Consider the following 22,433-nt stretch of genomic DNA (forward strand, 5'->3'; position numbering starts at 1 on the left):
TACAGACACTTTTCAGCAAGATTTTGTCTTGCTGAAAACTGTGTCTTATAGTTAGAAAAATATGGCACTTACCGGTAATCAATTTTACCTGAGTCAGGCAGGAGCGTGTAATCAGCAGCAGTAACTGTGATGTAAGTTTATGTTCCCCTCTAAAGAGCTTGTGTGGTACGGTGCATCACAGGACTGACTGAAGAGCTGACTTATTTGGAAATGCATGAAGCCAAGTAAATCTCAGGTGGGCAGAACTAAGATCACATGACCTACCTAAGGAGAACTACTCCAAGAAATTTCAGATAGAAAGGAATAATGAACTATGGTAATACTGGGGGGCTTATTGTGGGGATAGCAACATAATAAATGAAAAAAAAACCATTGTGTTTGAGTGTTACTGCCCGGCTTTACCCTTCAGGAAACATAATCATCGGGTAATTGACTTCTCCTTTTCTGATGCTGGTCATACAGTTGAGCCAATAGTTATTTCTCCAGACTTTATTAAAAATAAAAACATACTAGGCTCGTGTGAGCTTCCATGTTTCACTCCTAGCTTCCACCAGTATATTAGCTGAAGCCATCCATAGCAGCCAGTTACTTAATGTGTAGGAGTCCTCTTGACTCTCGCCCAACAGCAAATGTTTCATTTCAGCTGCTTGATCCTTCTTTTATTGGGGAGATAAGCTGTTGCCAGATGCGTCGGACAGCAGTCTTCTCCCTTCTCTACATCCAGAACACATGCATGTTCTGAGCCTAGTGTGCACGTGTATGGGGTGGTTGGGTCTATCCTCTGAACAGTTGTTTGGCCGACAGCTATCTAATATGCACGGCCAACCTTGGTCATAGTAGAACTCTGCTCTTGTATCTCTGCCGTGGTCTGTTTCAGTGATGCATTCAGTTGAGGACCAACCTGAGTGTTGTAAAGCAAGCCACTACATACAAATGATATGGGATTCAGACCATACTGTGGCTGTCCATACACATGAGATGGCTGAGCATTCGCCCAATGGGATTTTCCTGGCGCCCCCATATGCAAGCACTCTCATCTATGGAAAACATGCATGTGTCTCTTGTGTAGTGCATGAAGAAAAACTGCCCCAAGGTGTTTGGCAGAGGCTCTCTAGTGAGAACAAAAGGATGCAGTCCAAATGCCTTTTAACCCTTTGCAATCCAATTTTAGATTCAGGGTTTCCTAACGGGCTTTCTCTTTCTGCCATTTTATAATGGCGCCATCTGCTGGCTAGAGCCAGTACTGCAGTATGGGACATGCTGGAGAGGACCCCCGACAACAGAGTGGCCAGTAATATACAGTAAGAATACCCTCCCGGACGTCTTCCGACATCGGAGCTGTACAGCCTTTAATCAGAATGTCTTCAAACATGAGACAGTAGATTGGAAAGGGTTAAATATCTCATCTGATATACTATGTAGGAGGAGAGTCAGGAGGACCCTCTACTTCGGTGTTTCCCAACTCCAGTCCTCGGGGCACCCCAACAGGTCATGTGTTGAGGATATCTTATGGTAAGAACACCTGTGGCAATGTCTGAGGCACTGACAATAATTAAATCACCTGTGCAATACTGAGGAAATCCGGAAAACATCACCTGTGCCTTGAGGACTGGAGCCAGGAAACACTGCTCTACTCATTAGGTGATTGGCTGGTCCTACTGATATTGGTGGGTTCAGCCAGTCTATAGTTGATCTTGTAGTTTATAATGTGCAAATCACTTGTAACAGTACAGCTCGTCTCTTCCATCGTCACCTGTAGGCCGTGTTTCCATATGGCTATGTAAGTGCGGGTTTACCAAGTTTCTTTAAAGGGGTTGTCCCGCGAAACCAAGTGGGGTTATACACTACTGTATGGCCATATTAATGCACTTTGTAATGTACATCGTGCATTAAATATGAGCCATACAGAAGTTATTCACTTACCTGTTCCGTTGCTAGCGCCCCCGTCTCCATGGTGCCGTCTAATTTCAGCGTCTAATCGCCCGATTAGACGCGCTTCCGCAGAAGGGTCTTTTCCCTTCGGCTTGGTCCGGCAGCAGCGGCGCATAGAAGGGGGCGGAGCCAGAACGCCAAAATTAGACGGCACCATGGCGACGGGGGCGCCAGCAACGGAGCAGGTGAGTGAATAACTTCTCTATGGCTCATATTTAATGCACGATGTACATTACAAAGTGCATTAATATGGCCATACAGAAGTGTATAACCCCACTTGCTATCGCGGGACAACCCCTTTAACTTTTATGAGGTGCAAATTAAATGCACTGAAAAGCATGTATTGAGAAGCACATATTTTTTGTTACTGATGACACAGTTGGTATTGTCTCTAACTATGTGGCCTATTATTTCTCTCTGATTTAACAGGTTATTTTATCCACAAACATTGCCGAGAGTTCTATTACTGTACCAGATGTAAAATACGGTATGTGGTGCTTACCTATCAGATGTCGTATGACAACATTCACCTCTTCAGGCATCATTTACTGTTTTGGTAGTAACAGCTGTAAACGCAGGCGGCTAGGTTGCAAGGTATAGTATACGGGGTGCATCTAAAATCTGGAAACACCTATATAAAATGAAAACTGTTTGGCAGACAGGCTGTGGGGGAAGGAAGACGGCCATTTTGAACGCTGCCATATTGGATCCAATATCAGATTGGCAGAGAATTTCACCAGAAAAGCAAGGGTGTGCTTCATTTTAACATAATTTTATTCATTCCCCCCTTAACACAGGGACTTTCCTTGATTACAGGCAATGTGAATGATGATGATCTCTCAGGCAGAAAATGTTGAAAGCGTCCTTATGTCAGGTGAATGAAGCACACCTGTCATTGCTGCAGATTTCAATCAACGCCACCCAGCCAGACCTCCCATTACTTGCAACGGCCAAACTTCTTTCCACATTTCGAGAACAAAGTTGTGTTGTTAATGACCCAAAATTTTGATGACTAAAAGCCTTTTCTGATAAAGTATCTGCAATTGCTGTTCTGACCTTTTTTTGACGGATTAAAGTCAAACTGATTTTCTGAAATCTACTCTGGGATCCTGTTGCACTTTTTGCTTCATCCGATTAACCTCTTCCATTTAATGGAAACCATAATCCTTACAAACGCAGAGAAACTTAAAAAAAGAAAATTCTTATTCTGTATTTATCCACACTCTATTGTGTGGGGTTTGTTTTTGTTGCTGCACTCCAATTCATGGATGTCCTGTGGGATGTAAGCGATCGATTACAAAGCTCACTAGGATTTCAGGTGCTGGCTGGTCAGTCCTCTACCAGGAACTCTCCCACTTGAAAATCTCTGAGTTAACATGGAAACGAATACAGTTATGTTAAAATGAAGCACACCATTGTTTATCTGCCAGTCTGATATCACACACCTACCTTCCCATTGGAAAAATAAGAATTGAATCAAAGATGGAGGTGTTCAAAATAAATGTAATGTTGGTGACATAGCCTAACAGATTTCTCACTTCCCCTACAGCTTGTATGCAAAATTGCATCACTGTCTGCCAAACTCTTTTCATTCTATATAGGTGTTTACACACTTGTGAGACGCACTGTATATTATAATTGTTGGACGTTGGAATAGTATACATAGTACTTAAGGGGTTCTTTGCAGGAATGTAACGAATATTTAGAGGACCCATGGCACCTTCTTGTTAGTGAATAGAGGTGACAGCATCCTACCTATTCTTGAGAAGCAATTACTGGGTGGATAGTAGCAACCTACTGTCTATTATTTATTCTGTGCCAAGGAGATGCCACATAGTAAAGCTGCAATAGTTGGCAAATGGTCACACACTTGGTTTTCTTCACTAAAAGCAACATTTTTTTTTTGTATCCATGAAGTTATGTCTTCAGCCCCCAATGCCCCATAGCAGCTGCCATAGCTATTGTGTCACTAATCGTTCTGGGGTGTTATCATCACACTAAATGTTGGACTTGTTTGGTCCAGACGCAAAGATTTGCACTACTTGCACTCTGTGTGTTTTCCCTTACATTCATTCACCTATACCGGTTGCCTTTAAAGGGGCCATTTACTTTTATTAAAAGAGGCACTATAGACAGCATTCGGGATAGGGTACAAAAACTTCTGATTTAGACCTTTTTCTACCTGATGACTGAGCTTGGGGGACATTGAGGGAACAATTCAGATGCAAAAGAGCACAAACTATATCTTGTATGCAGCGACTCCACTCCTATGTGCCTACTTTATGACATGGGTGTATATATGTGGGTGCCCTTCCTAGATGGCACACTGCTGTCTTACCACCTATCTTCCATGCTTAATTGACATACAATGCTAGATTTGAGGGCGAGCTGTGGATTTTTCTCTGTGCATTGCAGGGGTAAGGCATGCAGATTTCGATGCACAGTCATTGAATTTGTGTCTGAACTCCACCGAAGGGTTGCACTAAATTCCAGTCCACGTGACCAAACGTTGTGCAACAGTTCTACTTAGCTGAGAAGTGTTTTCAACTATGAAAGCCGCACACCTTTATGTGACTTCGATGTTCGGCTTAATCTGATTATACGTGTTCCATTTCCAGTCATAGACTTGTGCCTGACAAAAACCCTTGTATGTGATGAAGAGACACATTTCCAGAGTCTGAGGCTGAGTTGGGCATCCAAGACCAACTGCGATCAGAGGAAAGGTATTGCAACACTACAAATAACACCGTGGTCAACAAGGTTTGACTTGTGGATTGTAAATGGTTATGCATTTCAACTTCCTTTAAGGCCGAGCTGGACGTGTTTCTAAAGGATATTGCTACAGACTTGTACACAAAGACTTCTGGAATAACTTCATACCTGAAAATGTGGTACCGGAGATGCTGGTATGTTGCCCATTATAGCATACTTCCTTTTCCTCAAAAAAACGTGCTTTTTCAGCACTGATACTTTACTTATGTCACTTAGTTGACAATTTATTTGTATCATTTCCTTCAGCGAAGCCCTTTGGGAAATACCATCTTGAAGGTGAAGCTCCTTGACATGGGTGAGCCGAGGGCATTGCTTGCTACAGCTCTCTCTCCTCCTAATGTTTATGACATTGAACGCACAATACTTTTGCTCAAGGAGGTAAGTGTCTGATTATTTTAGAAGGGCAAAGCTTAGGCTGCAGAAATTCCTTAGCTTAAATTGTAACTAGACTACCAAATAACACTGCGAAGTATAGAAATTAGGGAATATAAAGGGATTATCAAGGATTGCATACAAGTATTGTGTTTTGAGATGTCTGTCTGCTACACACCTCAGATTCCTCTGCTACTTCATATACAGATTTTTCCAATTGGATATACACTGAATGGCCACTACATTACAGACACCAGCACTTTTCATTTTTGGAGCTTCTGTGTTTGGAAATAAAACATGTGACCTGATGTGCAGAATACAATCAAGCTTTCAGTGGCCGAGTTTGTGTGAAGCTGCATTGGAATGGGAAAATAAAGTCCTCTAAATGACCGAACCAAAACATGGTCATCAGGCACTAGCCAGGGCCAGTATTTTAAACACTGCTAACCTTGTCGGGTTTTCTCATGTATCTGTGCCGAGTATATAGAAAATGGTGTGATTGAGGAAAAACATCCAGTGAAAGGGGATCCTGTAGACGTAAACCAGTGTCAGAGAAAGATGCCTAGAGTCATACTGACAAACAGGGTGTGCTGAATACAATGCTGTTACTTCAACTAATATGTGAGCACACAACTCATCGTTTCTTAGCATGGATGGGCTATAACAGCAAATGGCTAGCTTGAGTGCCATTGTTGTCTTAAGACAAACCGAAAGGCAAGACTCCAGTGGTCAAAAGAATAAAAAAATTGGATCACTGAGCCATGGAAAAACTTAGCCTAGTCAGTTGAATCCATTTTTCTCATCAGTTGCATTGATCAGCCGCCGACTACATCCACAGGAGCTATTTCTTTTAGGTGCTCAAAATATTTTAGCACAGGAACCTCTTTGCCAGTAGTGGATCCATCGGTGTCCTGTTTGTTCAGACATACTATCTTGCCTATGGCTGAAGTCTCGTCTTTTAAGGTCATACAGGACAAAAAGCTAGAATCCCTTGCCAAAGCTTCCTTTGAGTTTGTGAGTACAGCGCTTCAGTGTATGATCGCCTCTACCTGAGTCAGCAGGGCTGCCACTAAATGGGCATTCAGGGGATTCTTTCTGGCTCTCCTCAGGATGAATTAGCTGACATTGCCCAGCACATTGGCCCAGGGGAGAAGTTTCTTTGTGAAGCCTTTTTAGATACGGCCAGACTATTGGCTCGCACCTAAGCTGCTTCAATAACATCACGCCGAACACTTTGGCTCAAATGTTGGGCTGCAGATGCTGTCTCTAAGCGGTCGTTAACTCTCCTTTCCTTTGTCGCCTCACGTATTTTTGGTGACAAACTCGACGGAGATTATTCTTGACGCCAGCAGGAGATGAATTCACATCTTCTGCAGCATAGAATCATAGACTGTTAGAGTTGGAAGGGACCTCCAGGGTCATCGGGTCCAACCCCTGCTCAGTGCAGGATCACTAAATCATCCCAGACAGATATTTGTCCAGCCTTTGTTTGAACACTTCCATTGAAGGAGAGCTCACCACCTCCCGTGATAACCTGCTCCACTCATTGATCACCCTCACTGTCAGAAAGTGTGGGTTTTTTTTTTTATATCTAATTTGTGTCTCCTCCCTTTCAGTTTCATCCCATTGCTTCTGGTCTTTCCACGTGCAGATGAGGATATGGTTGATCCATCTGCACTGTGACAGCCCTTTAGATATTTGTAAACAGCTATTAAGTCTCCTCTCAGCCTTCTTTTTTGCAAGCTAAACATCCCCAGATCCTTTAACCGTTCCTCACAGGACATGGTTTGCAGATCGCTCACCATCTTGGTAACTCTTCTCTGAACTTGCTCCAGTTTGTCTCTGTCTTTTTTAAAGTTGGGTGCCCAGAACTGGACACAGTATTCCCGATGAGGTCTGACTAAGGAAGAGTAGTGGGGGATAATTATCTCATGTGTTTGCCTTCCACATCAATGAGAACATCGTTTTGCCTCCTACCTTCTGTCCCTCTGCCACTCACCCGAAGGAATCCGCTCTCCATGAATTAGACTTGGTTCGAGTCCTAAGGATATACCCCTTCCAAACATCTTCTTTCTGGCCCTTTGTTTTTCTAGGCGGCCCGAGATGATGTGGCCTAGCGGCTTCCAAATCCGTTTTCACATTGGATCAGGTGTGCAGTGGTGAAGGCTTCTCGCGCCAAAGGCAGGGAGCCTCTTTTCTGTGTTACTGCACACTCTACTCTGGCAGTGTGTGCTTCTGCTCCTCAAGTGTGTGAGGCTGCTACGTGGGCTTCTCTGCACCCCTTTAAATTCTGTCTGGTACACATTTTTGCATCCGCTGACACCTCTTTTCAGTCAGGGTTTTGCAGGCGGACATAAACTGACCAAATGTATTTAAATTTACCCTTGAGGGACTGCTCTGGAACGTACCCTGGTCCTAAGCTATGGCCCCCAATGCAACGGACGAGAAAAGAAGACTTTTATAATTCTCATCTCACACTTGGGGAACACCGCACCCACCTAAAGCGTTGTTTAACGTTGTTCACCCTTTTACCATGTTCTCATCCTTGCTGGACCAATCTCCCTGAAGTTGAACATGGTTCTGAGCTGTTATGTTGTTTAAGGCTTACGATTTTCTGTTTATCCTGTTTTGTCCTACTTGCTGCGCCTCCTGCTTGCATACAAACTGGATAGCTTGGTGCCTACAGGAGGGGTATAGCTGGTAGGAGGAGCTAACTTTTTTTGAATATTAAAAATTAAAATAGTTGTTAAGAGAGAGTTGGGGAATATTACTGTTTAATATTTTATGCCGTTTACCTGGGGATATGTTGAGTAAAGAGAGAAGTTGAGGTAGGACAGATCTGTAGTAAGAAGCAGAATTTTATCAGAGATGTAAACTTGATTAAACCAAGTTATGAATAAACGCAAAAACAAATTGGCTTACAGCCATTTATACAGAGGGCGTACACACGCTTCAAGCCTAAGAATCGATGCAAAGGGAAGTGAACGCCAGACCGGTTTCTAGGTAAGGATATGCTGTAACAATGGTAGACTGTAGCACCGAAGGTAAAATAAAAAAAACATGGTTCATTAGTAAACAGATTCAAAAGCTCATGGTATGCAGGCCATAAAAATACGAGAGTTGAAATGTTTCCGAATCAGTTCGAGTCCTTAGTCAGCTCTGTTATGGCTGATGCTACAGCAAAGTCAATGGCTATAGTTACAACAAAACCAAGTTATGTTTGACATGTTTGTTTTTGATTCATAGATAGGCGCTCTTGCAGTTAGTGGAAAAGTGGAAGAAAATCCATATGATGGAGAGCTGACCTTCCTGGGCAGAGTTCTTGCACAGTTACCAGTTGACCTGCAGCTTGGAAAGCTCATCGTCCTTGGCCATGTTTTTGGATGCCTGGATGAGTGCCTCATTATTGGTATGAGCAGCTTGGTAGATGTAATGCTGCTTTTGAATCCTTTATAGACGCTAAATCTATGACTTTGTTTCCATTTCTTATTCCACAGCTGCAGCTCTGTCCCTCAGAAATTTCTTTGCCATGCCATTTAAGCAGCACCTGGATGGATACAGGTAAAGATCCAGTGGTAATATAGTCTGATTTGTCAACATTTTGTATATTTTACAAAAGGTAACTTTCAATTCCTCTTGATTATAGGAGCAAACTAAGTTACGCCGGGAATAGTAGAAGTGATTGCATTGCACTTGTAGATGCCTTCAAGGTACGTTGCTTTAGATTTTTTGTAATAGTTTTATTTGTGTTAAAATTGTTGGTGAGATGCAGAATGTTCTTATGTTTTTTTCTTACAGTACTGGCAAGATTGCAAGGAAAAAGGTGATCTTCGACTTCCCAAGGTATGCAAATAAGTAGTAACGTAAACAATACTCAATACCCAAATTCATGATGTCAGTCAAGTATGTAAAAAAAAATATAGAGAGTTTCTTTTGAGCAGTTGCTTTGAGTCTGGGGAAGGGCTTTCAAAGATAGAAAACAAATTGGGCCAGATTTGCTATTGCAAGTGTGTTAGACAAGTGTCTTGCAGGCTTTGGGCCACATGTCATGTTTTAGACATTTTTTTTTGTCTAAATGCAATATTGTGTGCAAAATGGACGGCAAACCGAGCTCACTAATAGGTAGCATAAACTTAGACTAGACAGTCAAAGGATGCACCAGATTTATCCTCCAGCATGAGTCATTGTGATAAATCTGCTACATTTTAAGATTGTGTAGTTTAAGGGTAAATGCACATGGGCGGACATTCTGCGGCGGGCACATAGAGCGGAGGAGACGCCAGAGGAAGTGCGCCACGGGATCACTGCAGGGGCACAGCTCGCATCCCGCTGCGAGAATTCTCGCAGCTGGATCCGAGCTAGCCGTCTGCATGAGGCCTATGTTGGCACTGCCTGACTATTAGACAGTATTGGTATATCTGCCCTATTTTGTACTATGAAGTACTATAAACACTGATAATTTTGGGGGGGCATTTATTTTGTAGGATGAACTGGAGTGGGGCAAGTCAAATTACTTCCAGATAAAAAGAATACGAGAAGTAAGTATAACATTTCAGTGATGCATATATGTATTTTGTTTTTTCTGTATATGTTATGACGCTGGACTTTCTGCTTCACCTGGGTTAAAGACTTTCTTCAGTTTTCACAAGACAGGTTCCACATGATTAGCTGTTATCACTGGGAGAAGCAGGTAGCTAGCCCTCATTTCCACTGCAGGAGATAAAACTTTACATCCCCTTAAAATTAATGGCTTGCTGGGCCCTGATGGATACTTGTGATTGTAGGGATCCCCCTTTAAAGGTGTTGGTTAAAGCAGGTAACAACTTGTAAGGTGCTAACTATTTGCTGGTGTGTATGATAAAATCCTAACAAAATATTGGTCATTTGCATGTACTGCAAGTAAAGGACTGGAGGCACTGGCATAACTATAGGGGATGCGGTTGCCCCCAGACCCAGGAGCCTTAGGGGACCCTTAAGGCCTCTTCTCTCCATATAGGGAGCCCAGTACTATGAATAAAACATTATATTTGGGGGCCCCTGGTACAAGTTTTGCATTGGGGCCCAGCATCTTCAAGCTATGTCTCTGCGTTAAGGAGTTAAGAGAATTTTAGGGGGCCCCAAGATAAAGTTCTCCACCTGAGCCCATGAGCCTTTAGCTCCTCCCCTGACTGGAGGACAGGTCTGTATTAATCTGCCAAGTTATAGGACATTTAAAGATGACTGCTTATAGAAGGCCCACGGTTTAATTTGTTTTTTTAAGTGACTTGGATGATGTAAAAACTAGTTGGATGTTACTGACTCTGGATTTGTGTATTTTGTTTTTTCAGGTGGCTGCTTTATATGATGAGCTTAAAAAACGCATTTCCCACTTTAACATGCATGACACTTCTCAGCCAAACATAGATCCAGAGCATAAACACAAGCAGCGCTTTATTCTCCAGGTATGAAGTTACTCTTGTAAAGGAATGGATGTGTTGGCAGCAATCGAATTATTGCTTTTATTATAATAACGCAGTAATATTGAGTCTACAAACAAGTCCTGTGGAGCTTCTACCTATTTTATAGATTAAAAACTCAAAAAAATGTTTTATGACCTCTTGGCAGCTTCTTAGTGGGCAGCCATATTTTTTTAAACGGCATAATTAACATTTAGTTGACACAGTAGCACCCTTGAGTTCACTACCATTGTATAATGCTCACATATTAAAGAACCTGTCCAAATGGAGCAGTGAGCATTTAAAGGGAACCTTTCAGGTTTATTATGCTGCCCTCCAAAGGAAGCCTAAATTAGGTACAGGCATATTAATTTCAGAGTTCTATCACTTACGTGTATTTGTGCAGAGGTTAGAGTACCTAGATGTATATCTTTGCAGCCCTTGGCTAGTGCAATCAGCAGGCAGTCTAAAGCTCCATTTAGACGGAACAAATGTCGGGAAAATGATGCCCGACACTCGTCCCTGCACATACTAGCTCCCGTGCACCTGCACAAGACCTTGTATCGCTGACTCACAGTGGGGCAGCAGGAGCAGATTTTAGTCCGTCCCCCTCCCCTTCATTCAGTCAACATAGCGGCCGTTCAATACTGAACGGCCACTACTTACACTGCAAGGTCATAGTTAAATTCATCGCTCATCGTTTATGCAGCTTAAACAATAAGCGATGAGACACATTAGTCTGATTGCCATTAGGGAGTTAGGAAGGAATTTTCCCCCAAAAGGGCTAATTGGCTCCTGCCTTTTGGGTTTTTTTGCCTTCCTCTGGATCAACAACATAGGAAGATAAACAGGCTGGACTAGATGGACATTGTCTTCATTTGGCCTTATATACTATGTTACTAACTATGACAGTCATAGTAGCGGAAGCGTGTATGTGCGGGGACGAGTGTCAGACATCGTTTGCCCAACATCTGTCCCGTCTAAATGTGGCTTAATGTTAATCATAATATGCAAGATTTCCCCACCTCCCCTACTCTTCAATCACTGATTGATAGCTGTCTCTTATGGGCCATTTACACAGGCCTATTATCTCTCAAAATTCATTCAGACAAACAAATTTGAGTGATTTATCATGCATTGTAAATGCAAAACAGTCGCTTACTATTAGTTAACAAGTCGGTATTGCTGGCTTTCAGTCAGCATAAAAACCATTGCTGGATCGTTGGTTTCTCATTATGTACTGGTGCATTATGCCTCCAGTGGATGTATGGGTGGAGACATGGGTTGGCCAGTGTCAGTGACAGGGAACTCCCAGGGCACATGTCCCCAGCTGACTCGCATCTGCTCTTCTGTCGCCCCAACCTCGAACTCATGCATCTGTCCGCCGCATTTCAATCTCTGCTCCCGTTCCTCCTGTGGCCGCTGCAGCCTGGACTGCTGTCACTCTGCTCCCCGCTGGAGTGGTCAGGTTTTACGGGCACGCTGCAACCAATCAGAGGTTGGGTCCGTGCACTTTTCCTCCACCCATTCAGGAGGGCAGCCAATCTAAAGTTGTGGGTGTGCACTTTGTCTCCACCCATTCTGCTGGTGGGAGACACAATGCACCAGTACCCTCGTTCCGTGTTCTCTCCCCACTAAGCAAGAAGCCTACGATCCAACAGTGAAATCTGTCAGTGTAAACGCTTTGAATGAGCGCTAACAACTTTAGTGACTAGGCACTCGTGCAGTCGTTAATCCAACTGTCGTTCCATGTAAAAGGGCCATTAGTATACAGTAATAGGGAATAACTTGTCTCTCAGCGGCTGGACACCTGGACAGAGCTTGCATATCGTGAATATAATCGGCTTCCATGTTGGTAGCGCTGCAAAGATTTGCATGCGAGTCCTCTATAACCGCTGCAGAAGTCTGTCATTGCTTTATACTGCACTCAGGTCAGGCAACATTATGGAAGTGACAGGTTCCCTTTAAGTTAGCCTGTGAAAAAATGTTGGTTTATATATTTTCTGTGTGCCGTAGCACCATATGTAAGTAACAGGCTTGTTATAGGGTGGATTTATTTTTGTAGCGTAGATCTTTAAATAACAATTGTAGTATTTTTCTAATATTTTCAGGTTATAATGGCTGGAGCATTTTATCCCAATTATTTTACTTTTGGGCAGTCGGATGAAGCAACTGGTATTAGAGAGCTAGGTGGCAAGGACCCTAAAACTACAGTTGTGGTATGTAAAGTTCTGATTTTCACATTAAAGCTTGTCTCATGAAGCCAACGGGGCAGTCAGCTAATCATTGAGGGAAGACAAGTTTGCCAATCTATTTTCCCCATATGGGTCAGTACAAGGGAAAATGTAGTACTCAGTGCATCGCCATCCATGCATTACATAAACAGACTAGTTGCTCAAGTGTAATCATAGAGAATAGCTCTCTGTTCTGGCTCATAGGAGTTATGAAACCAGAGACCCTCTTCTATTCTATCTATAAAGGCCCATTTACACGGCGCGATGATTGCTCAAAAATCGCTCAAACGACAGTTTGAGTGACAGCTTCGAGTGATCCTTTTGCATAAACTATTAAGTAGCTACTCAGCTTCTTAATAGCTTATTAGCGTGCAAATGAAGCCTTAGCTGAATGAAGTTAATAGCCGGAGGGCTCTTATCTGCATTCAGCCCCTTTTGCTCTCCAACGGGTTAAATAGCTGAAACGATGCTATCGGCACTACCTGCGGAGAACTCAGTGTGCGGTTCTGATAAGACTGCATGATGATTTTTAGGCTGGCTTGAATTCAACAATCAGCTAGCAGTGTACAAAAAGTGAACGATGGCCGTGCATTTAGATGCAACAATTATCGCTCAGACAATCGCTTTTTAGCGATTTTAGAGCGATCATCGCTCTGTGTAAATAGGCCTTAAGACATGATGGAAACCCTTTATTGATTTATCATTACCAGGCTTTTATGCTTTTGGGATTTTTCTTCCATATGTCTTTTGTTGTTAAGTTGTAAGTATGCTGAGCCATTCCCCATGTTAAAGGGGTTGTCAATATAGGAAACTATCCCAGGTACCACATACTGAAGGGGATTAACGATTGACTCTGCCGGGCGAGCCAGCCAGGCATTTCACTGCAGGAGTAATGTAGTAATAGAAGTATAGCTCATAGTCTATCAAAACTGGACACATAGTTACAGAGCAGCCCTCCGTTCTGGTTGGTTCACAGAGGTGGTCGTCAGCGTGGGACCCCGCTCTGTGATGTTTATATGCCCAAATAGGACAAATGAACAAGTAATTGTGTTCTTCGCACAACACAGTTAAACTATTTTTAGGACTTAGATTTTTCCAAAGAAGATTTAGGCCGCCTGCACACGGCCGGATCGGATCTCGCTGCGAGAATTCTTGCAGCAGCATGTGCCCCTTGTCCCCGGTATTGAGCCTATACTCACCCGTTCGGCGTCTTTTATCTCTGCACTGCGACGTACCAGCTGGCGCACAGCCGCGCATGCGCAGTGCAGAGTTGGCGCGTAAGCCGTGACGTTTCCCTGCGGGCCTCTGCGAAGCTCGCACAGAAATAAGAAATGCCGCAATTTGTTTAACGCGCGGGTTTTCACGCGGTCAAACTGCAGCTGTCTGCATAGGATTGCATTATTTAATGTGCGTGGGTGGAAATTCTGCAGGAAATCCTGCCACGGAATTTCCGCCCCATGTGCAGGAGGCCTTAATATGAACTTTTTTAATCATTATGAATGTCATCTGAAGCGCATTTGTTTTGTGTTACAGTTAAGAATTAAAACTCCATGTAAATTCCTGAATAGGAAAATTCCAAATAATGTTTGAATTGTTGTAATTGACTTTTTAATTCTTTGAGCAGCTGAAGAATGTACCGCCCTTTGGATTCCTGTACTACAAGCAGATACAATCACTTTTCAGACAGTGTGGTCAAGTTAAATCTATATTGTTTGATGGATCGAAGTAAGTGATGTTTCTAGTAATGGCAGAAATTGACATGAGAATAGTTTGATTACATTCAGTGTTTGGCACTCCCTGTATATCATTAAAGGAACACTCTCTCTTCCACCCCCACTAGCAAAAAAAAATAAAAATACAATGGTTGCCCAAGATACTCTTTTTCATAAATCTGGTCCCTAATGTGCATAACATAATATAGAGCTCATACTCTCCTCTCCCTGCTCATACCCCGCCAGTGGATTTGGGTCTCCTCGTTTACAGGCTGAAGTCAGCCCATGGCTGCCTGCACACGGGCGGAAATCCCGCGGCGGGATTTCCGCCACTGAAAGTTTGCATAGGAGTGCATTACAATACGCACTCCTATGCAGACGGCCGCGGTTTGGCCGTGCGAAATTTCGCGCGGCAAACAAACCGCGACATGTCCTATTTTTGTGCAGGGCACGCACTCACCCGGCTCCGGTCTGCGCATGCGCCGGCTGCGCCGCAGCCGGCACATAAGAGCTGGGGCCGCCAGGCGCGGGAGAGTACGCGCTCGTCCCTGCAGGCTCTCGGGTCGGGTCCCATGGCGAAAATTCTCGCTGCCGGATCCGACCCACTCGTCTGCAGGCGGCCTATGCCGTCACTTAAACAGACGGCTGCAGCCAGTGACTGAGCTCAGTGATCATCGCTCATCTCGGTCATTGACTGCAGCACCCTGTTTACTAGTTGGCTAAGGAAGGAGACCCAAAGCCACTGGCAGGGGATGAGTGGGGAGAGGTGAATATGAGGTTTTAATTATGTCATGTGCACAAGGGTCTCCTTTTTATAAAGTAGCTGGATAACCCCTTTTAGAAGAAATCTGTGACTATTGTATGTCCTGTACATTTGTTTAATTGGTGGTTCCTTTCTGCATATGTTTTAAATTCATGTCAACTAATTTACGTTTTGTGTTTGCACAAGAGAGGATTAACTAAGGGTAATTTTACATGGGCTGACTATTGGCTGAAGAATCGCTCAAACAAGCAATTTATACCTATAGTCCTCCCATGTTGAAGTGGCACCCAACAGGTTACTGCGCGCGAAATCACTCATTAGTCGCTTCGTTTCAGCTCATTGAAACAAAGTGACTAATGAGCGACAGCTTGCTCAGTGTAAACAGGCAGTCATTCATTTTTGAATGACTTCCTGTTCAATGTGAATGGAGGTGGTCAGCAAGAATAGATCTCTGCCTCCCTTCTCAACCATTCACTGAAAGACTATTGCTCCTGTGTAAAAGCACAGTAGTAACGGTCTTCCTGTGTAAAAGTATCTAACATTCTCTGGTTGACCAGCAGTTTGACCAGGGAGAAGTTAGGGATGTTAAAGAGTTTTTCAGTAACAGGATACACTGGGGTCGGAGTGGAATTTGCTGCTCCGACACTTGTGTAGTTGCCGGCTCTCATGATTTCAGGAGCAGTCTCATTGAAATCAATGGGACCTCAACCTGCAATTAAAGCACTGTTCCCATTAATTTCAATGAGATCTGCGCCTGCAATTACGAGCACCAGCCACCACACAGGGGTCAGATCAGCGACTCACGCTCTAAGCTTAGTGTGTCCTGACACGGACTCGCCTTCACTATTTATACTGCTCACATACAATCTGTGTTCTTCCTTACCTTTCATCTTGGTTCAAGACACCCCAAGATGAATAGTGCAAGATGGCAACTTTGGGTGAAAAAAATTGCACTATCATGAAGGAGAGTAGCTTAAACTAGAATAACTTTCTTTTTTACTCAGTTACTCATTTTGCAGCACTCATTTTGGGATGTCTCAAACTAAATGGAAAGATAAGTAAGAACATACATGCCCTCCCTGCAACATGTCTGCTGGGGAGCATTATGGCCAGGAGGAAGAAGCTTGGAGCGGCTGTTGAGTTATGCCGCTCACTACTTTACTGTAACTCTACCTCTGGATGACTCTCATATACTTGTCCTGAAGGTGCAGTGTAAAGCCCCATTTATACACAGACAAACTTTCAAATGATTTAAAGATTGATTTAGCAATCGTTTTGCAATTAATGTTAATGGATACTAATGTCCATTAACACTTAGCTTCATTTGCATATAAAACAGCTTCCAGGAGCAGTTTGCAGAGCACAGCTCCATTGTTCTCACACAGGCTGTCAGCAGAATACAATGTTATCACCAACTCCCGTGCAGAACACAGCATGCGGTCCCTGTTCTCCTCTCTGATTTGAGCAATGGATTTTTAAGCTCACCTTAAAATTCTTGTTCAGCCGAAGAGTGAGCAATGGCAGCATTTACACGCAACGATTATCGCTCATATGCTACCATTTGAACGAATTGTGGGCTATAATCGTGGCGTGTAAATGGACCTTAAGAAACAAGATTACCACACCTCTTTCCCCCATCCCCAGGAATGAAGCCCTTGGTACTAGTAATGCTATCAGCACCATTAGAAAACACAGTAGCCACATGTAATGATTTTATGTGGCTTCTGTGCTTTGTAACGGCATTGATTGTGCTGCTGGTAGAGAGGAGCTGAGGCCTTCTTAAAGGGAATGTGTCATCAGAAAATGACCTGTTGTATAAATCAAGTTTTTATGTGAAGCATTCTTTTAACAATTTTTGTTACAATTTTTTTTTTAATCCCAATCTGTTAAAATGTCTTAAAGGGGTTGTCCCGCGCCGAAACTGGGTTTTTTTTTTTTTCCCCAAACCCCCCCCCCCCCCCCCTTCCCGTTCGGCGCGAGACAACCCCGATGCAGGGGTTAAAAAAGATCACCGGACAGCGCTTACCTTAATCCCCGCGCTCCGGTGACTTCTTACTTACCCGGTGAAGATGGCCGCCGGCATCTTCTCCCTCCGTGGACCGCAGGGCTTCTGTGCGGTCCATTGCCGATTCCAGCCTCCTGATTGGCTGGAATCGGCACGTGACGGGGCGGAGCTACACGGAGCCCCATTGAGAAGATAAGAAGACCCGGACTGCGCAAGCGCGTCTAATTTGGCCATTAGACGGCGAAAAGTGTCGGAGACGAGGACGCCAGCAACGGAGCAGGTAAGTGAAAAACTTTTTATAACTTCTGTATGGCTCATAATTAATGCACAATGTACATTACAAAGTGCATTAATATGGCCATACAGAAGTGTATAGACCCACTTGCTGCCGCGGGACAACCCCTTTTAATATCCTGCAGTTCTGCCATCAGTCATAAAGGCCTAATAATAGATTTGATACTTACTGATTTGTAGCGAACACTTTGCAGCAGCCACCTCATTGTCACAGGCAAGATTACACTGAAAGGTAACGCGTATACACATAGAATCCACCATTCACAATAGATGCTCCGCTGTAGCTGTCTCTTCCCTCCTCCCTGCGAAATGACCTCTGCACATGTCACAGAGAATGCCTGGAACGGTCTACCATAGAGGTATATGGGTCCCCTCCTGTCCATTGTGTAAGTGACCCCTGAGACTGCTGTAAAGCATCTCTCTTAATACTCTTAAAAACAACTCAGGAAAGATGTCAGCCCCCATAGTCATGTACAGACTATAGAGTAAGAAATTCTACAATCAGAAAAGAAAAACCAGTAGAATAGAGTAGAAAAATGAAAAACATTTCAATCACAATTCTAATATAAGAGGCCCTCTTATACTGTAGGCTACAGCTGATAAGGTGAACTATGATTCCATGCTCAGTTTCATTTATGCTGAGCGGTTGCTTATTACAACACTATTGCTTACATCACTACCGTATTGGTATACAGCAGGTTTTTGCAATGTAATGTTTCCACATATATTCTAAAGCAGTGGTTCCTAAACCTTTTCCGCAATGGAGCCCTTTTTAAAGCCAGTTTCTAGTGAAGACCCAAAGTGGGACAGAGGGTGTGGTCAGGAGAGGGGTTAGGGCGTGGCTTATCACAACATATGATTTTTACCTCCATTGTTCTAAAAAGGACAAGGCTTTATAACAAAAAAAAATAAATAAATTAAAAATGGAGGAACGCTGAAGCTGTGAATGGGCAATTGATATGCATTATATTTAAAATTAACATGCTGCGGAATTAAATTCTGCACCACATGTCAATATCCGCACGGATTTTGTGCAGATTTTTTCCACAGTGTGTGTGAGGCCGCCTGCAGACGAGCGGGTCGGATCCGGCAGCGAGAAATCTCGCCGCGCGATCCGACCCCAGAGCCTGCAGGGACGAGCGCGTACTCACCCGCGCCTGGCGGCCCCGGCTCTTTGATGTGCCGGCTGCCGCGCAGACCGGAGCCGGTGGCCAGGTGAGTGCGTGCCCCGCAGAAAATTAGAACATGCCGCGGTTTGTTTGCCGCGCGAGATTTCGCGCGGCCAAACCGCGGCCGTCTGCATAGGAGTGCGTATTGTAATGCACTCCTATGCAGACTTTCAGCGGCGGAAATCCCGCGGCGGGATTTCCGCTCGTCTGCAGGCGGCCTGAATGAGATTTTCAAAATCTTATCCACTTTGCTGTTACAGCTACTGTAAATTCCGCAGCAAATCCACCCCCTGTAGTAATAGCGTCCTCTTTTTTTGGTGGCCCTAGTAGTAATAGTGACCCCAACAGTGGCCTCATTAGTAATAGTGACCCCAACAGTGGCCCCATTGGTAATAGTGTCCCCGCCCACCTTCTCCTTGTCAGTGTCCACCTGGTATTAGCACAGAGAAGAGAAGGAGCGACGCTGACTTACGTCAGTGTGAGGGCCCGGACGTCTCCACCCTTGTCCTCTCCTACGGAACTAAGGAGGAGAGGACTCAGGGGAGGAGGATCTCGTGTGCACACTGATGTCAGTTGTGTCGCGTGATTACCGGCGGGGAGCTGCAGCACCCCGGCCAGTAATTGCTACAATTGGGAACAGTCATCAGCATGAATGACATAGGTTTGCCACCATGAAGACCCTTAGTCGGAGCCCCTGACAGGGCTCCGCAGAGCATAGTTTGGGGCCGCTGCTCTAAAGGATCTAGTAGAATGCAATTATTCTGGGTTCCATATTCACATACTGACTTGGTCACTTCATAAATACTGGTTATTGTCATATTGGTGGTGCATAAATCAGCTATGAGTTAAGTCTGGTCTCCACAAAGGGATGGACTAATTGTTTCTAGTCATACATCATGTGTATATCCTGCGGTTAGTGACCCATTGTCTTTATAAAGCAAGAGCAGCAACTTGAGGGTTTTTTCCATAGGCGAATGTCATTTGAGATATATATATTTATTTATTTATTTATTTTATTTCTTCAAAGAGCATTTGTGGAGTTTTCTCGCAACCCAACTGAAAGGTTTAAGACCCTCACCGCAGTGCATCTGGCTCTTAAGACCGCGCAGATGAAAGTTCCTCTTGCCCTTAATGTCCATTCGGCAGAGACGATTGAAGAACACTGTACAGAAAACAGTGCTGCGTTAAAACTAACAAGGTTAAACATTGTTCTTTTGTCTGTGTGTTTTTTAAGTAACAGGTTTTAAAATAAAAGAATATCTACATGTGAGCATATGTGTCACCTTGCCTTCCCACAATGATCGCCTTTAGTCGGTGAACAGCAATGAGGAATCGTCTGCTTTATGATTTAATGAAGGAAAAATATGCATCGATTAGTGAAAACGTAAAAAAAACTGCAGTTTTCCATTTTCCGTGGCTCAGTGGTTAGCACGGTTGTCTTGCAGCACTGGCATCCTGGGTGCAAATTAAACCAAGGACAACAACTACAGGGAGTTTCGTGTTCATCCAGTATTTATCTGGGTTTTCAGATTAGGATGGTTTCACACCTGCACTCGGAGATCTGCTTGTGTGCTCCAATTGGGGAGCAGGAAAAGGGGAATTTTCCCCGGCGTCATCCTAACGGCATACCTGGAGGTTGCACCTTGACCTTGTAGGGACAGGAAGCAAGAGACTTCAAAAGGCTCCTCCCGCCTCCCATTCTCCAGTGCTTCCTGTCCCTACAGGGACATGCAAGAGGAGCTCCCTCCAGGGAGCCACAAGGATGACAGCCGGGATGGACGGTCCACAGGGCTGCTTTCCCTCTCACCTTCCATCCATCAGAAAACAGGCTGACAGCGGGGCTGACGGTCCACAGGGCTGCTTCCCCTCTCACCTCCCTTCTGGACAGTCAACGCGGTCCGGGAGCACGGCGGGCCACAGGTCTGACCGCCCGGGGGATCACCACCGCTGCGCATCGGAGCGGTGGACCAGAGGTCCCTGAGTCCCCCTCCGGTCTTTTTTCACGGGCTTCCATGAAGCGTTTTTCAGCCGGGGAGAGCGGCGGGCCATAGGCTCAGGAGCCTCTCTCCTCCAGGCATGCCGGTGCGGCAGCCCGCAACGTCGGGGGGCGGAGCCAGTGACGCGGTGACGTCAGACGCTGTCAGCTGACCCGGAACAGCGGGAGATTTAAAAATGGAACCCCCCCGGCAAGCTTTCCACTGACAGGACACTTTCAGTGAAGGATTATCCTGGCGTACTAATTCAGTCTAAGGCTTTCTGGCATCATGACTACCAAGGAATCAGAAGTGGAAGCCCTGCAAACCGTGAGTGTGACTAATTGCAGGGGTAATATGCTCAGGAGTATAGCGATGTATGGGGGTCTTTTCCCTTATGTGCATGCCTGTATCTTTGCAGGACAGGGAATCCACGCGGTCTAAACAGGACCCTAAGAAAAGACACAGAGAATGCGCAGTGTCTTAAAAAATTGGACGAGGCGTATAAAAAGCTGCTATGCCCTGATTGTACCTCCAAGATCCTTACGGACGAAGAGTCTGCATTCAGGGAAGACATAAGATCCCTGGTTAGGGCGGAGGTCCGGGCATTGATTTCCAGTCTCCCCCTAGCCCAGCGGGAAAGAAGGGCCGCCAAGAGGTCTAGCCACATACTGCTAACCAGCTCAGAATCTGAGCTATCCCTGGGCGATCTTTCAGACGGTGAGCTATTCGACCGTCCCCCTGACGCTAAAGATGATGATAAAAAATACTACTTCTCATCAGGGGATCTGGACGATCTAATTAAAGCAGTCAGGGAGACTATGAAGGTCGAGGATGTGGTCGAGCCAAGGTCTGTGCAGGACGACATGTATGGGGGGCTCAGACCAAGAAACCGCACAGTCTTTCCAGTAAACGATACCCTTAAAAAGGTGATCGCGGATGAATGGGCCTGCGCGGACAAGCACCTCTACCTACCCCGTGAGTATAAGGAGAGGCTCCGTTTCGCGGAGGAAGATGTGAGCGTCTATGAGGATGTTCCCAAAGTGGACGCACAGGTGGCCAGAATGGCCAAAAAGACAGCCCTCCCGTTTGAAGATTCCTCTCACCTCAAGGACCCTATGGATAACAGGGTAGACGCCTTGATGAAAAGGGCCTGGCAACCAATGGCCTATACGCTGGAGTCCAATATTGCAGCGACTTCGGTGGCAAGGTCAATGTTCCTCTGGCTAGGTGAGCTGGATGACCAGATCAAACAGAGGGCCCCTAGAGACGCACTACAAGAATGCATACCCCTACTGAGATCAGCAACAGGTTTTCTGGCAGGCGCATTTGCCGAATCTATAAGACTGGCGGCCAGGAGCGCCGCATTGTCCAACATGGCCAGGAGGGCAGTCTGGCTGAAAACGTGGAAGGCAGATACAGCATCCAAAGGAAGGCTGTGTAACATTCCGTTTCATAGCCAACACATCTTTGGCGCAGGCTTGGAGGAGATCCTTAAGAAGGCTACGGATAAAACCCACAGCTTTCCGGACCAGGCGAGGACCGGACTTCCCCACAGATGACAGCCATCCTTCAGGCCATGCCAGGGCAAAGGAAAGACGGGGCACTGGTCCTACCCCAAAGGAGGCAGGGGTAAGATAGAAACAACCCCTACCCCCATAGAGGAATACCATGTGGTGGGTAGGCTACATTAATTTCCCCAGGAATGGCAGGAGATCACAGATAACTCGTGGGTCCTGCAGCTCATAGCCCAGGGGTACAGAATAGAATTT

The 22,433-nt window shown here is 44.9% G+C and overlaps 1 protein-coding gene across 1 annotated transcript in view; it reads left to right on the plus strand.

Annotated features, from left to right (window-relative positions):
- TDRD9 (tudor domain containing 9) overlaps nucleotides 1-22,433 on the plus strand; it is a 143,240-nt gene that overhangs the window by 75,063 nt on the left and 45,744 nt on the right. The window contains exons 12-24 of the mRNA XM_066572415.1: nucleotides 2,362-2,419; nucleotides 4,551-4,655; nucleotides 4,741-4,838; nucleotides 4,951-5,082; nucleotides 8,323-8,485; nucleotides 8,574-8,637; nucleotides 8,723-8,786; nucleotides 8,875-8,919; nucleotides 9,561-9,614; nucleotides 10,404-10,517; nucleotides 12,623-12,730; nucleotides 14,370-14,470; nucleotides 19,716-19,886. Coding sequence (XP_066428512.1) covers nucleotides 2,362-2,419; nucleotides 4,551-4,655; nucleotides 4,741-4,838; nucleotides 4,951-5,082; nucleotides 8,323-8,485; nucleotides 8,574-8,637; nucleotides 8,723-8,786; nucleotides 8,875-8,919; nucleotides 9,561-9,614; nucleotides 10,404-10,517; nucleotides 12,623-12,730; nucleotides 14,370-14,470; nucleotides 19,716-19,886 — 1,277 coding nt within the window. The remainder of the gene's footprint in view (nucleotides 1-2,361; nucleotides 2,420-4,550; nucleotides 4,656-4,740; nucleotides 4,839-4,950; nucleotides 5,083-8,322; nucleotides 8,486-8,573; nucleotides 8,638-8,722; nucleotides 8,787-8,874; nucleotides 8,920-9,560; nucleotides 9,615-10,403; nucleotides 10,518-12,622; nucleotides 12,731-14,369; nucleotides 14,471-19,715; nucleotides 19,887-22,433) is intronic.

Source organism: Eleutherodactylus coqui, chromosome 6 (assembly GCF_035609145.1).
Source record: "Eleutherodactylus coqui strain aEleCoq1 chromosome 6, aEleCoq1.hap1, whole genome shotgun sequence".
NCBI classification, from domain to species: Eukaryota; Metazoa; Chordata; class Amphibia; order Anura; family Eleutherodactylidae; genus Eleutherodactylus; species Eleutherodactylus coqui.